This window comes from Pithys albifrons, chromosome 22 (assembly GCF_047495875.1).
Source record: "Pithys albifrons albifrons isolate INPA30051 chromosome 22, PitAlb_v1, whole genome shotgun sequence".
NCBI lineage: Eukaryota > Metazoa > Chordata > Aves > Passeriformes > Thamnophilidae > Pithys > Pithys albifrons.
The window spans coordinates 4,463,002-4,478,056 of NC_092479.1; the positions used below are offsets into that span (position 1 = coordinate 4,463,002).

Genomic DNA, 15,055 nt, shown 5'->3' on the forward strand with positions numbered 1-15,055 from the left:
AGCACTTAAAGCAACACAACAATTCCACTTGTGTGGAGGAGCTCTTTGCCAGCCGCATTACCCCCCCAGCTTCTCCATCAGGGTCAAAGTACAGACAGAAAAAACTGGCTTAACACTGCACTTGTACATCCCCTGTCTATAAACAGCGCTGGGGGACAGCCTGAGCAGAGCTGTCAGAACCACAGCCGCCTTCAGCCAGCTGAAAGATGGAACCTGTACAGACGTTATTGGTCTCATCAAAATCTTGTAGACTGAACAGTGAAATGAACAGCCTGATTTACCTTAATTTAGTTCATTGCTGACATTTATAAAATAATACAGGAATAATACTATGGGCACAACTCACTCTCACCAGTGGCAGCAGGAATTACACATGTTCCAAAGACAGACAAGGGAGGGACACTGCTGCTGTCTGCAGGAAGCAGAGCAGAGGGTGCCAGGGGATCTCCAAGGGACCAACTGCTACCTCTCACCTCAACACCTCCCTGCAGCATCAGCACATCCTTGCTAGACTGAGCCAGGCAATGCTGAAAGGAGGAGGAGTGTGAGGCAATGCACGCCTTGAGATTGGCTGGGCTGGCGAGTTTGGAGTCAGCACCAAGGAGGCAACAAGATTTTGGCAGGAAATCTTCCAGTTCTCATGTTCTACCAGGAGGCTTCTGATAGGCTCTTAATGTTGCCTCATCTCCCTCAGAATCAATAGAAAACAATAATCCCATGGCGAGGTATAAATCACATTGCAAATCTTGGCAAACCGTCACATGGGATGCCTCAGGACAAGGTCACTTCTTTAATTCCAGAAACAGCACCACTAATGGTTTCACAGATTCCCACTTCACAGAACCAGCGATCTCCATCCTGTAACAAGCCTGGCCACTGGCAGACAGGTTGTACAGGTTTACTATGGAGCAAATGTGGGCAACGCTCACCTCAGCCAATGAGGGGCCAGAGGGTGCCAGTGCTGGGGAGTAGCTCCCTGCCCAGGCAGTGAGGACCAGGGGCTGTGGGGGGATGGACACCTGCACTCACCCTGACACCGGTCCCAACACGTGCCTGTCTGCCTGGGGCTGCAAAGCAGCTCCTAAATCCCCTCTTACTACTTGTCACACTGGAGATGCTCCTTCAGGCACAGCAGCCCCAGGCAGGAGGCTGCACTGTCTGTTAATTGGGAACAAAACAGCCACTGCACGAGTGGGAAACTCAACACTCCCACAAACAGCAGCTCTGGAAAACCCCGGCAGCACCTCCCCTCATGTCACTTTACATCCCATCAGTAACTCACAGGAAACAAAATGGCCTAGCAAAGTTATCTGAGGGTATGAGACTTTAGGTACACCTGTAATTAAAACACCGAGACCAAAGCTGCGATGCAGCACCATAAAGCAGGCCATTTTACAGCTGGCTGGGCTCCCTCTGATGTACTTGAGAACCATTTTTAAGTGACATAAAGTTTAACATACCGGTACATCTGCCTACCCACCAGATTCTACATGGAATTTAAAATTTAATTATATAAAAGTATTGCTACAGTGTGCGTAGCAAGAACACCAACCAAGTGTAACTCAAGGAGACTCTTTCCCAGATTGTTGTAAATCTGTGTTTTCAGGACCAGCAACTAAAAAAATAAAAATTCTAATCTGAACACCTGTATTGATGCTTTTGGCTTTGTTATTGTTCACCCACCAACTGCTCCACGTTTGTGCTGAGCAGAATCACACACTTCTCCAGTGTTTCATCACAATGTCGATGCACACCAACAGCACCTGCACCTGCCAAGCAAATTATTCCTCATGCCACAGCGACAGCAAAGCCTGTTCGCTGCCTACACACACTTACTCAGCACCAAAAGAAAAACCCCAGCCCCTGCAGGGAGCTCCTCAACTTCCAACAACCACAACACAAGCCAATCTGTCCTCTCCAGTCTGAACAGCAGGTCCTCTGGGATGCTCCCAGCTGCTCTGAATACACATGGGCACAAACATCCTCCACCCCAATTCCAGGTTACCAGCTCGTGCCAGCTAACATTCCAATGGGCAATTTAAATCACATTGTGTTTGTCATAAATACAACACTGTCCCCAACTGGAAAGTGAAGCACCAACCCCACAGACACAGGGCACCCCTCTCCCCTGGGCCGTGGCCACCCTGATCCCTGCCAGCCCAGGACAGTCACAGTGCCCAGCTCCAGCCCAGCACTCCAACCTCAGGGTCAGGTTTCCTGGAGGGGAAAAAACTTTGTCAATAAATAAAGAACCCAAATAAATAGTTTATTTTTCATCTGCTGCTATTTGCAGGCCATTAAGATGCAACAAGCAGTTGCTGACGCTCTTTCTGGATGGTGTTTTTGATGCAGAGAATGTATGGGAAAAAACAAGAGAATATCAGTAAAGGTCAATTATGAGCAACTTAAAGGTTATTTTTGCATATCTCACCTCCTGGACAAAAGATGCTTCTGCATTACCATACAAGAATATAAATTAAGTTGCAAAAGTCTTTAAAATGTGACAAAGAGTACAATTTCATTGCTGCTACAAACAGCCTAAAGAAGAAACCGTGGGTCTCCTGCCCCTCTGCAGCCGCCCTACATTATGCAGAAAAGGTCCCACAACAGCAATTAACCCCTGTCCTTCCTGGTTCCCTTTGATGGGAAGCACAGAATGCAGGACAGTATAGCAGGTTTGGCAGGTCTGGGTGTGCCCACCAGAGCCCCAGCCCAAAACTTCTTCCAGCACTCTCTTCCCTTTCCTCTGCCCTACCTGGGACAAGGGCAGCCCCTCACTGATCTGCCTCACAGCCTGTTAACCCCCAATTGCAGGGTCGACACAGGGGGCTCATGCACATCCAGCAGCCTCCTCAACCCTGAGCATGCTTCGACCCCATAATGTGGGACTGAGAACAGTCAGAGCCTGCCCAAATACTGAATGTCAGTGTCATCCAAAGCCAAGTGCCACGTTGTTTTCCTTGGCTGCATCCACTGACAGGAAAAGCTCACCAAGCCTTGCTGCAGGCAGACAGGGTTTTGCTGAATAATTTCATTGCTTTGTTATCAGATAATTGCTTTTTCTGATGATTCCATGGTTTCATGGCTCTCTTCTTCTCCAAGCAGCGATTCTGCAGGACTTTCCCAAGTTCATGTGAAGAGGAGCAGGAGCCTTCACCCCCCAGCCCTGCATCACTACAAAGCCAGGCAGCAGGGGCAGACATCTGTATGCATGGACCAGACGTGGACACAGCACCTCTGACAAATATCCCCCTGACACGGTGCACGTCTGGAGACTGGTGACCACACACTGTGGCTGCAGAGCCATTGGTGGGCTGGAAGAGCCAACCTTCAGCCTCTGTGCCAGGTGAATCTCATCCACAACAGAAACACAGACCTCTTGCCCTGGTTGCCCAAACTGGCTGGTACTCCCCTCTGCAGCATCGCAGCTCTCCTGAGCCACCAGTTAAATATAGAAGGAAACCAACTCTCCTGGAGCACCAGCTGCCCAGGCAGGGTTTGCAAGGAATACTTTAAGACCATCAGCCAACCCAGGCCAGGCATCCCAGTGGTCCCAAAAACTGTCCTTAGGTGGCATTACAACCAATGGGGTGAGCTGTCAAAGGAATTCGTTATTGGTGTCTCAACAGCGCTGGAACACAGTAACTAAAAATCTATATGAATTAAGGGCTCTTAAAACCATCTCTGCACTATTTATCCTCTTCAGGGAAAAGAAAGAGAAGAAAATACTGAAAGCAGCAAGATGAAAGTGTTGAGATTCATGGAATCTTTAAAGTGTAAAGAGAGATGTGCCACATTTAGCAGGGATTATGTCAAGCAGAATCCCAAGCCAGGAGAGCTGACAGCACACACACTGCCTTCGATGAAGGAGGGTAAGTTGTACGCGACCCCAGACATGCTGGCAGAGATTCCAGCAGCACAAGCAGAAAATCCAAATTTTAGCACTGCCAACAGGCAAAGCTGATGGTCCTGGATCCCACAGAGAGCATAAAGCATGAGAGCAGGACCTTTAAAACATGCCTTGAAAGTCCATACAAGGTCTCGAAAGGACTCTTACTTGCAACAAGCAAAAGGGGAGATGGACAGAACTTCTGCCACCAATCATGGCTCTGGGCAGTCACTTTTTCACAACCTCCAGCTCCCATGACTTTGTCCTCCACAGAGAGCCTCTGTCTCATTTCCCAAGGGCTAAAACATCCTGACGGCAGCATCCACCCCAAGCAGCAGGATGGCTCCCACACAGAGCACACCGGAGAGCCGGTTTGCAAGGTAATGGCCTAATGCAGTGAATTCATTCCAAAGCACAATTGTTTTCAATCTTCATTTAAACCCAACCTTAGCTAGTCTCACTTTAACGACATAGGAAATGGAAATTCCTTTAGTAATATAAGTTATGAATATTTATTACCCTATTTTTTACCTGAAAACTGAATAATTCAATTAATTTTACTATTAATTATTTAATACAGAATTAATATACTGCAAGATCCCAACTTTTCTTTAAGATGTCACTGATAAAGATATCCCAGATAGAATATGGATTCAGCTGGACTGACAGACAAGTGAGGTGCAGGCTGTGCTCCCTGGGTGATAGGCAGCAGGACAGGAGGAGAGGAGGTTCCAGTGACTGCACTCATCTTGCTCTCACTGTGGAGCAGGCTCAATCTCCCCACCAATCCTGTGTCCTTTCCAAGACAAAATACAGGAAGGGGCAGGAACACATCGGAACTCTATTCCCAGGTAGAAAACCGACCTTGCAGCTTCTGGGCTCAGCCAAGGCTTTTCCGTTGCCTGAGGCTCACTTGTGAAATACAGGTGAAGCCACCTCGGATTGCTCAAGTGTATTTTTACAATACTGTACAAATGCTAATGACAGAAGGCACCTGGAAACAGAGAAGCAAAGTACTCTCCTCCAGTAGAATGTTTCTGGACTCAGGAAGTAGACTTTGTCATTGAAATTCCAAAGTAAATAACAATTAATTTCTACTTGATATACAAATGTCAAGTAATTTTTTTTTAATGTCATGATTCACATTTAAACTTGGAAATGTCAGACACTTGGCCCTGCTGCATTAGCAGAACTGTTCCCCCCACCCCACTGATGGAACACCCGCTGCGGATCACCCAGCACATCATCAAGGAACCAAACACTGTTCTAAGGGAACGTCAAGGTCGATGCTGCAAGGTGTACTCGTTAATTTATGTTGATCAACTGAAGTGCTCAAAAGACTATTGTAATAATACTCCAGCACATTTATATCAGTGTATTTGATCAATTTGAGTCATTCAAGAAGAAGTTTCATAGAAAAGTGATTTTAGAGATCTTTCAAAGCTTTCTCATAGCTCCTCCAATGCCATTACAATGGCATCATAAGAAGGCTCCTCCTCCATCTCCATGACTAAAGCAATACCCAACAGTGCTGTAAACATGGGCACTTCTGTTTGGGATGGATATGAAAACATTCAGAACAGCAGGCTTGGCTCCAAACCAGCTTGTCCCTTGTTGCCACCCTCTGCCTCAGCTCAAGTGACCTGTGAGGCATCACAGCCCAGTCTGGCCTGACCCCCCACAGTGGCTCCTTTGCTGGTGGGTGAACCAGACAGTACCAACACCTCGTCATCAATATCCACCCTCTGCTGACGGCTCTGGCGGTACCAGCTCCTGCGGGCATCGTCCAGCTGCACTCGGAGCCCCTGTGGCCATCTATCCAACAGAGCATCCTCAGAGCACACTATACATCATTGTATTAGGAAACTCCATACCTGTCAGAGGTATAATTAATTTTTATTAATTTTCTGAGATGAAATTAGTGCCACCCAGAGCAGCAAACAAAGAATGGGGAGCGTTCCAGTTCAGTGCTGAATCGATGTCATTAATTCTGTAATACTGAAAGCCCTGATTGCAGCAACTCAGCATTTAACTCTTCCAATTAATTTTTATATTAAAAAAAAAGAAAACTAACTCAACAACTTCAGAAGGTCCTTGAACTCCCGTCACAACTCGCCTTCTCCTGGGACATTATTTTTTCCAAGTGTAAACACACAGAAGGAAGGTATGAGAATGTTCATCAGAAAATTATTTTCATGCACTCCCTTAAAATCATAAGATGCTGCTACAAAAACACTTATATCTTTAATGACACCATCTAGTCAGACTAGTGAATGTGTTTTATGACCTTTTAACAGGTTTCTCGGCAAAGGTTCAGCCAGAAATTGTTTTGCATTTATTCTGAAACTGGAATTACCAGCCCAGAAATAAAACTTCTCTAATATTAACCAAATTACCTGCTGTTCTGCAGGCAAGGAAAGCCTTGCAGCTGCCACCAGCAGGAAAGGTCCATCCAGGACCCTTCCACCACCACGGCAGCTCCAGATCTTGGAGAAACATTGAAAAAGCAATTGGGTTTCCCACACCTCCTTCCCAAGTGCTACAGACAGGTTTTAATATGACAAGCAAACACATTACTTAGGGATGTCACAAAAATATACAGAATATTCTGGGGGGAAAAACCCCACAAAACTAAAATGACACAGCTCTTTTTTCCCCATATTCCATGGAAAGCAGGTCCTCTGTGCCTGCAGCTGCACTGCAGAGGTGCAGAGAAGGCCTCCACGTCCGTCCTCTCCTCGGCTGGGTGCTGTGGAACACCTGCAATCAATCTGTGCTACTTGTTAGGGTGACACTGCTCCTTGTGTCCCACTGTGACCTCTGCCCCTGCTCATGGTAGCAGCAGGCGATGCCAAACCTGGAGTGTGCTGCCCTGGGCGCCTGAGGCAGCAGCATCTGCAATGGATGGCACTAGGATATAGGATACTAAAATAGGCTTTTCTCTCACCAGGGTCCCAGCAGGCTCCCTCCAATGGTCCTGCTCTCTGCAACAGGAAAGGAGTGGATTGGGAAAAAGACAAACAGGAAAAGCCCAGCAACACCAGAAAGCAGGAGTTGTTCTCTGTGTTAGTGAGATGCATGGAGCTTGAACGCAGCCAAATCCGCAGCCAAAACTCCATGTCTGGGTTACCAGGGGAGCGAGGAGTTAAACATTTATGGCAGCATGAGGAAGACATAACATTTACTGAATAATAAACTGCAAACATGTCTGTTAATGCTTTTTGGGATCTCCTCACCATCAACCACTTAACCCCAGCAAGGGAAACACTGGAACTCAAACAATCCCTGTGCCTGCATGTGAACAGGGAGCACACAGTGGGGCTGGTGCTTTTTTATTTATTTAAAGTTGGAGGCAAGGGAGTTCTGTCAAGATAAACAGCCTGTGACCTCGCTCAGAGGCTTCAGATCTGCTCATCTGAAGGGATACAATTAAATCCTGAGCAATTGGGTTAAAACTTTAACCTGCCACGATTGCAGCTGTTCCATTTTTAATCAATCTGATTTCATTCAATAAAATGCTCATTAAGGCAATTAATGAGAGTTTGGTGTCACAAGCCATCAAGCATGACTGGGAGTTTCCACTTGGTGGTCAAGGCATTGATCAGTGAGTCAAGTCATCAGCGCGAGAGAGTCAATGTGCTGAGCAGGAGAACGTTACCTGGTTTTGGGGGAGGTTGTTAGCCACTCTTCATGCTTTTCAAACGTTATTAAATAAGCTGCAATTTCCTGAAAGAGAAACGCAGAAAGAAAACAGAGTTACTTGCATGGCTGTGCTGGGAACTAGAAAGTTTTATAACAGAGACACAAAGCCACCCACTCCGGGCCAGGCTGCAGCTGAAATCAGGCTTTGACTGACACAGCGTGCTCAGTCAACGTTCACATCCACACCACCAGGGCCAGGCTTAAACAGGGCAATGAAGAGATGTAAATGAGGAAAGGCATTAACATTTTCCAGCGCAGAGAATTTGCTGGTAACTGTGGTGACCACAGCATCGCCGCGAGCCTGGCGTGACGTCAGAAGGCAAAGGGGAGGGTAGCAACAACACGGACACGGGAAGCTAAATTAAATATTTAAAAATAGAACAGCATCACTGCAGAGAGAATTACTGAATTATTAATCGTTGCCATAAAAAGCCAGCGGGTGACATCAACATAAGTCATCGCTCCCACTTGCAGGAATGATACGGGCGATTACTTCCAGATCAGAACCGATTTGTTTGCAGGAAATTATCGGTGCTGGCGAGGTAATTCACGACAGTGCCTGTAAACAGGCCTGAGGAATGCGGGACGGCTGCTCATTCATCTCCTGGGCACAAACCCGGCGCGGTCGTGGGGCAGCCACACTGCAGACAGACCCAGCATCAGCAGCAGCCCTGGGAGAGAGCGGGAGAGCTGTACCAGGGGAGATGCAGGAAGAGTGACAGTTACTAACCATGATGGCCACTGCCACCACACTAGCAATGCCCCAACATCTAGAGATGGCCATGGACCCCCGGGCTGCACTGAAAACAAGCCCCCCAATATACTCAGAAGAACATAGTTTTTTGATGTTCTCTTCCAAAAATTGCCTCCTAGTCCTCTCAGAGGGACCTGAATGCAAAATCCACACAAGTGAGGTCAGTGAAGCTGCCTTCAATGTTCAAATGCCTCAAATCAGACCCCCAAACCACATGCAGTGTCATCTCCAGAGCCACTGCAGCAGAAGCATCCCCAGGCTGCACATCCTGATGGCAGCACACACGCCAGCACTGGGGCTTTCCACCAGGAATGGAGTTTTTATTATTTTTTTAGCTAGCTCTATATAAGGGCTGTCGCTTATAGTACCAAAGCTAAAAACCCCCACAATGCTCTCCAACCAGCTGGCCCAAGCATCTGCTAGAGCCACAAAATGCAATTATATTACTCCCAAACGAGACGTAAAAATATCTTGTTTCCAATACTCTTGGTTTTAAGACTCATACTTAATGTCCTCTGGGCATTGCGGCAGTGCCAGATCTCCGTGTTATGTACTTTATTAGAGCTGTGTGAATGTCATATTAATGACTCCTGACCAACATGTTTACACTGCAAATAAATTCCCCCAGAATCCAGCACTGCACCCCTTGTTTCCCAAGCCCCTCTCAGCAGGTTTAAAGGATCCTCACAGAAGCAGATTATGGAGAAGTGACACAAAGCTACAAAAAACTCCTCTTTTTAATTTCTGGGTAATTGCTGCATAAAATTCAATATCAAAGTAACCCCTGCACAAACCTCCACAGTCAACACAACTTTCCCAGAGAACACACCAAGTCTCGCACTTTCACAGCAGCTGCAGCTGAATCAGATGCTAGAGCTGAAATTTGGATGCTGCATGGCCAAAAAGGTCCGACCCCAGATTCCCAGCAGGCTAAAAACACCAAAGAACTCTGCAACTAAAATTCTTCAGAAGACATGAAAGAAGACCTCTGGATTTTTTCAGCCAGTACAGTAATTCTACCAAATGTGCTGTGATCAGCAGAACTTTATTTTCAACTCGTCCCACGTTATGTCCTCAGCTCAGCTCCCTACTTTACAATGCAGTGTCACCTCACGCTGCACAGCAAGATGAGCTCTGGAGATACCAAGGAACACACAGGAGCTCCCTGCACATCCTCTCCATCATGGGGCCAGCAGGCATTTACAGAAATAAACCCCTTCAACTCCAGAGCAGTTTGGGGCATTTAGATCAGCATGGGATTTTGCCTATTCCTACTAAGAATCAATTGCTGTAAGGACAATGAAACCATTTTTAACTTTTGTGACTGAACAAACACATTGCTATGGCATGGAAACACAAAGTATTTCAAGTAAAGGAACTGAGCCTTACCCACAGCTCATTCACTCTGCTCCTTCCTGCTGGCCCGTGCCCAGCATGCGTGAAATGCTCATCCCAAACCGTCACCAACGGGAGGAGCCGTAGCAACGAGACACTCCCGTGTGCAGCAGAACACGGGTTTCCACACTGCTGGCCTGGCCTGTTCAGCACATTAGGGCAGAGCAAAGATCAAGCTACTGGTTGGTGCCACAGACATGCAGGTGACTCACTGGAACACATGCACAGTGTCACCAGAATGTCCAGACAGCTCCTGCCCTGGCTGTGATACTATGGAGAGCTGCAGCTCCAACCAGACTACAAGCTGGATCTTCTGACACTTCCAGATGTACAATTCAATTCTTCCCACAGGATAAAAGAAGAATCCACATCAACTAAGATAGCAGCTCCCCCAGGCTTTCCGCTTAATAATGTATTACAGCCCGATTTCCCTCCTCCAGGGGAAATACCTTGGATAGCAAGGAGAATCTCGCTCATGGCAGCGCTATAAATTAACACGTACAGCAGAGAGACAGCGAGGCCTCCATGCTGCCTTCTGTGCTCTGAGAACTCAGAATTACAACGACTGGCATGCAAATGGGGCCCCCCAAAACCCCTGCACCATCCACTCACCCTGTCCATGCCTGCCTGCAACCCTGTCAGCCGGAGCTCCCCATCCTGCACTGGGATATCTTGGCATCACTAGTGAGGAGCAGTCACTGTGCTTGGCTGTGCTGCAGACTCCTCAGTCCAGTGTGCACAGCCATCGGCAGAGGGGGAGCCCGAACACAGTCTGGTGTCAGGCCAAGCGCCACCCCATACAGGTGGGACACGAACAGAACCACCTGTTTGCAGTGCCACCCACGTGCCCATTCCTGTCACCACACCAGCACTGAGAACAATCTCTCATTTGCCACCTCCAACTGGAGCAGAATAGCAAGGAATAGATGACTTGGGAATGCTTAGCCATGTTCGTGAACATTTGCACATATACACAAAGCCAGGCAAAAAGGGGCATTCCAAGGGAAAGGCACGTTCTGGGCTCTGGGGTGAACCCTACGCTGCTGCTACTAGTGAAATGCTGGGATTCCAAAGGAAACAGATGGGAGAGCTGTGAGTCCCAGACCCACAAAGCAGAGATGCTCGGCAGCAAGAGATGCCTGGGATGGGGAAGGCCCAGGAGGGGATGCAAAGGACCAGGGCTGCAGGATGTGCTGGGGAAGGAGGATGTGCTGGGGAAGGAGGACATGCTGAGGAAGGAGGATGTGCTGGGGAAGAAGGATGTGCTTCTCTGCTGCCAGAGATCAAACTTTCCTTAAGCCCCGCTCGTTACATGTTCTGCTTTCTGTAACTCTACAACCTTGAGTTAGCTCTGCAGAGGAAAGTGCTCACCCAGTGCTGGTGGTGGATCAGAGGTTTGCAGGAGACAACTCCGTCCAGCGGGTCCCTGTCAGCACAGCAGGGCACCAGCAGGGCTGCTGAGGCAGGGCCAGGGCTGCTGAGGCAGGGCCAGGGCTCAACAGCTGTGTGGGGCAAGCACCCCTCTGTCATACCAACACCCTTTTTCCCTTTGAAAAAAGGGTAAGGAAATAGATTTATCACTAGAAGACACAAAGTCATTAAATAATTAAAAACAAAACTATGGGCACAATAAAAGACCTCTGATAAAACCCTGCATTTTAATGCGCATTAATTCCCCTAATGATTCTTTCTGTGTCTTACAGGGTCAAATCAATGTCCTCACCAAAAAATCCAATTACATCCCATTCATCGTATCTTTGGAGCAAGGCTATTGTTTGCTTTTGTCTCCTATCAAACCCTTTTCCCATTGCTTCTTGCCCGAGATTACAAACAAAAGGCAGCATGGCACCAGCAAGGTCAGACGAGACAGAGCCAGCTCTGAAACCCCAGCTGGTCCTGGCTCCTCTGTGACTGCACAGCAAGCGATGGAAATCACAGGACACACGTACTTCCACAAACACTCAACTCACCACTGAGTCCCCCCATGGCCACCCAAGCACATCTTCCATGGGCAGGGGACTATGGGCACTATGGGCAGCAGCCCCTGGGCCAAGATATCCTACCTGGCCCCACATCCTCTCTGTACCAGCTTTAGAATTAATTACAGCATAAACTGAGCGAGCATTGCTGGGAAAGAGTGAACCATTGAAAGCTGTGCAGATCCAGCTCCACTTCCAAGCATGCCAGGCCCAACACTCACAAGACATTGGTGAGGAGAACAGGTTTGATTCACCAGCTCACGAAAACACCCCATAAAGAAAGGAGATAATTTAACATTCAAATCATGAGAGTTATATTTTATCCTGAACTCAGTCAGATAATTCAGTGGTCTAATCTAGACTTTGTTGCTCAGGCTGAAAGCATTTTATCCAAGTGCACATTTATTTTTATTTTGCATTTCCCTGTTTGTTTAGTTTATTAGTCCAAACACACCAGGGAGCCACCGGCTGGGAAGCCCAGTGAGCTGTGTGAGACAGCACACACACAGCTCCAGTGATCCAGGCAACTGCCACCAAGGATGTTCCTGTTGTCCCCACAGCCCTGTGCCAGCACAGCCCTGTTCAGCCTCACACAGTGTGAGTGGTGGAACAAGCTGTTGGCATTACTGGCTTGGGCACCCTGCTGGGGCCAGGGCTGGAGGTGGCAGTGGCAGAGCCAGCATACGCTCCCCGCCCGACGCTACGTGACTGCAGCTCCTCAGACACTTCAATATTTAATGACAGCACGTAACGGCCCAGAGCTGCAGCACATGGGTGACCTGATCTCACCCACCATCTCCCAGCCGCGGTGGTGAGGAGAACGGCAGTGCCACAGCTGGTGGTGTGGGAGGAGGAGCTGGGTGCTGCCCAGCAGCTGCTGCAGAGCTGCTCATCTTTGTGCATGGGAGCTGGAGAGGACATTGCTGTGAGGTGTAGAACAGACCAACAGGGCAGGCAGGGATCCAGCAGTGTCAGAAGACACCCATAACCCATCACGCAGACAGGAAAGCTGCAAACTCTGCTCTGAGATGAAGGACTTGCAGTGAACATACACATTTTTTGGAAGAAAAAGATATTCACAATCAGTGGGCTCCCTAAAGCCACAAACTGAGCATTGGGTTCCTCTTCCCAGCTCGACCCTCTCCAGGTCATCTTGCAGGGTCATAAAGTATCAGCAATTCCCATCTGACCTCTCATAAGAAAAAGAGAAACTGGAACAGAGTAGGATTGCAGGATTCCCTGGGCGAGGCAGCTCTGGCCACTATCTGGTCTCAAAGCAACATGTCATCCATTAAAAAATAAAAAAGAGTCTGAATTTCAAGTTATTACTTTCTATGAATTATATACACCCAAATTAATAAGCCTAAAATCTATGCATGTGTTAGGAGAAAACAGGAGGGTTTGTACACATCCCTGGATTTATACCACAGAGCTAATAAAGCTGCAATCTCTTAAGCAAGCACATTTATTCTCTTAGGAATTCATCACATCCTCACTGCTATAGACAAATTCCAGCCCATCACTTCCTTATCGTTCTTCTGCTCTGAAATGAAAAGAAAAATTCGTGTTGACTGTGGAGCATCTTCTCAACTGGGATTGAGTCATTTTCATTTTCTATCCGTTCCCACTCTCAAAGCCATTAATATTTTGAATATCACAACTACAAACTGCTCCAAACAACCACACATAGTGGGCTCTCACCACCTTGTTCAAAATCACTAGAAAGAAAACCCTAATCCCATTGCGTTTGTCCAGTCATTCAGTCTAAAACAGCAACACATCATTGCAGGCAGGACTTGGTCTCGAAGCATTACCTGACTGCAACCTCCCAAGGCAGAAACATTGGTCTGACCACACTGAGGCTGAGAAGGGGAAAAACTCATCACCCTGTTTTTGCTGATAACCAGCATCAGTGGCACAAGCTGGGGCTGAGGGTCAGAGGTTTCCCAGGGCTGCACATTTCAAGTCCAGCCAGACCACGTGTCAGGCCGGACTGGCATGGATTTGATTCTTCAATGCGTACCATAAATTTCCTGCCAAGTGTGGAGGCACTCATTCATGCCTGTGAAAATACCACAGAATAGCTTAAGCCAGATCCCTTGTCTGTGACTCTAATGGATGAAAAAAACACCTCTTTGGGGCCCAAAGTGTTGATCCCCCTTGGTTTGCAAGGAGCAAGAGATGGCCCGGAGCCTGTTCGCTGCTGCCATCCCTTCACCCAGCCAGCCTGGCTGAGCACACAGGAAAAGGCATGAGGACAGCCCTGGGAGTGCTGACCAGTGCCATGGGAGAGTAAAGCTGCTGAGTGGGAAATGCCTGTGATTGGGGAGACACTCGCCTTGGTTCCCCACACAGCAGATTGCAGGAGGGGAGATGTTTTCATTAATAACGGCATCTCGCCAACCATCTGCTAAAGGTCCACGCTATTAATTTAACAGGAAAAAATGGAATAGATTACTATGCAGTTTTCAATTAAAGTACATGATGTCTTCAAACTGCAACCTTAATTAGATATTATAGGGTGACATTTCGGGAATCCTGAGCTGCAATGGCTGATCGAGTCATCTGACTCGGATGGTGTTCTGCAGCACTGCTGGGGCCACATGCACCCCCTGCCATTGGGAGGGTTGCCCTTGGGTTCCAGTGCCAGGGCAGCTTGGCCAAACTCCTGGGGTTAGAGGAGCAGAGGGGTGAAATCCACAGCAGACTTGGCACAAGAAAAAAACAGCTGCAAACAGGCTTGGACACAGTCACAAAGAAAACTTATGGAAAGGGGTGGGAGAACACAAGGGAAAAAAACCCAAAGCGAAAAAAATAAAAGTAGCAAGCAGACAGCTTAAATACTTTATTTTCAAGGCTAAACCTGGTATGAAAAACCTGGATTCAGACAAGAAATAATTTTCTCTAAAACACAAGAAAAGGAGGGGAAAAACCCAATCTAGAGCACAAGAAATGACTGACAGGCACCAGAGCTGAACGAGTTCTGCTCAGTCACTTCACCTGACAAACACATGGACAAGAGCAAAGTGAGACATGTGATGAGTCTTTATAACAGCAAGACCGTAATTGGGCACAACCCCTGCAGCTGTGGCTGTCCTAAACTGCTTGGAAGCACCGTTAGTCACAAGGAAGAGAAAAGTCAGCCCCTGCCTAATGGGATTAGGATGGATTTTATCTTCCATTTAGGCCCCACACTGAGGGACGGTGAGTAAAACAGAGCAATAACAAATAACAAATCTTGAGTTACTGGAAAACACCCACCGGTCATGGTGTGATTTTTTTTTCTTTTAAATGACCTTGGACTAAACCCTGTGGTTTAAAGAACCATGAGCAGTG

General features: G+C 47.6%; 1 protein-coding gene across 8 annotated transcripts in view; it reads right to left on the bottom strand.

Annotated features, from left to right (window-relative positions):
* The window catches only part of CAMTA1 (calmodulin binding transcription activator 1), a 231,532-nt gene that overhangs the window by 161,780 nt on the left and 54,697 nt on the right, over window positions 1–15,055 (bottom strand). For all 8 annotated transcript variants that reach the window (XM_071575905.1, XM_071575906.1, XM_071575910.1 and 5 more), the window contains one exon: window positions 7,548–7,615. In XM_071575905.1, the coding sequence (XP_071432006.1) occupies window positions 7,548–7,615 (68 nt within the window). The remainder of the gene's footprint in view (window positions 1–7,547; window positions 7,616–15,055) is intronic.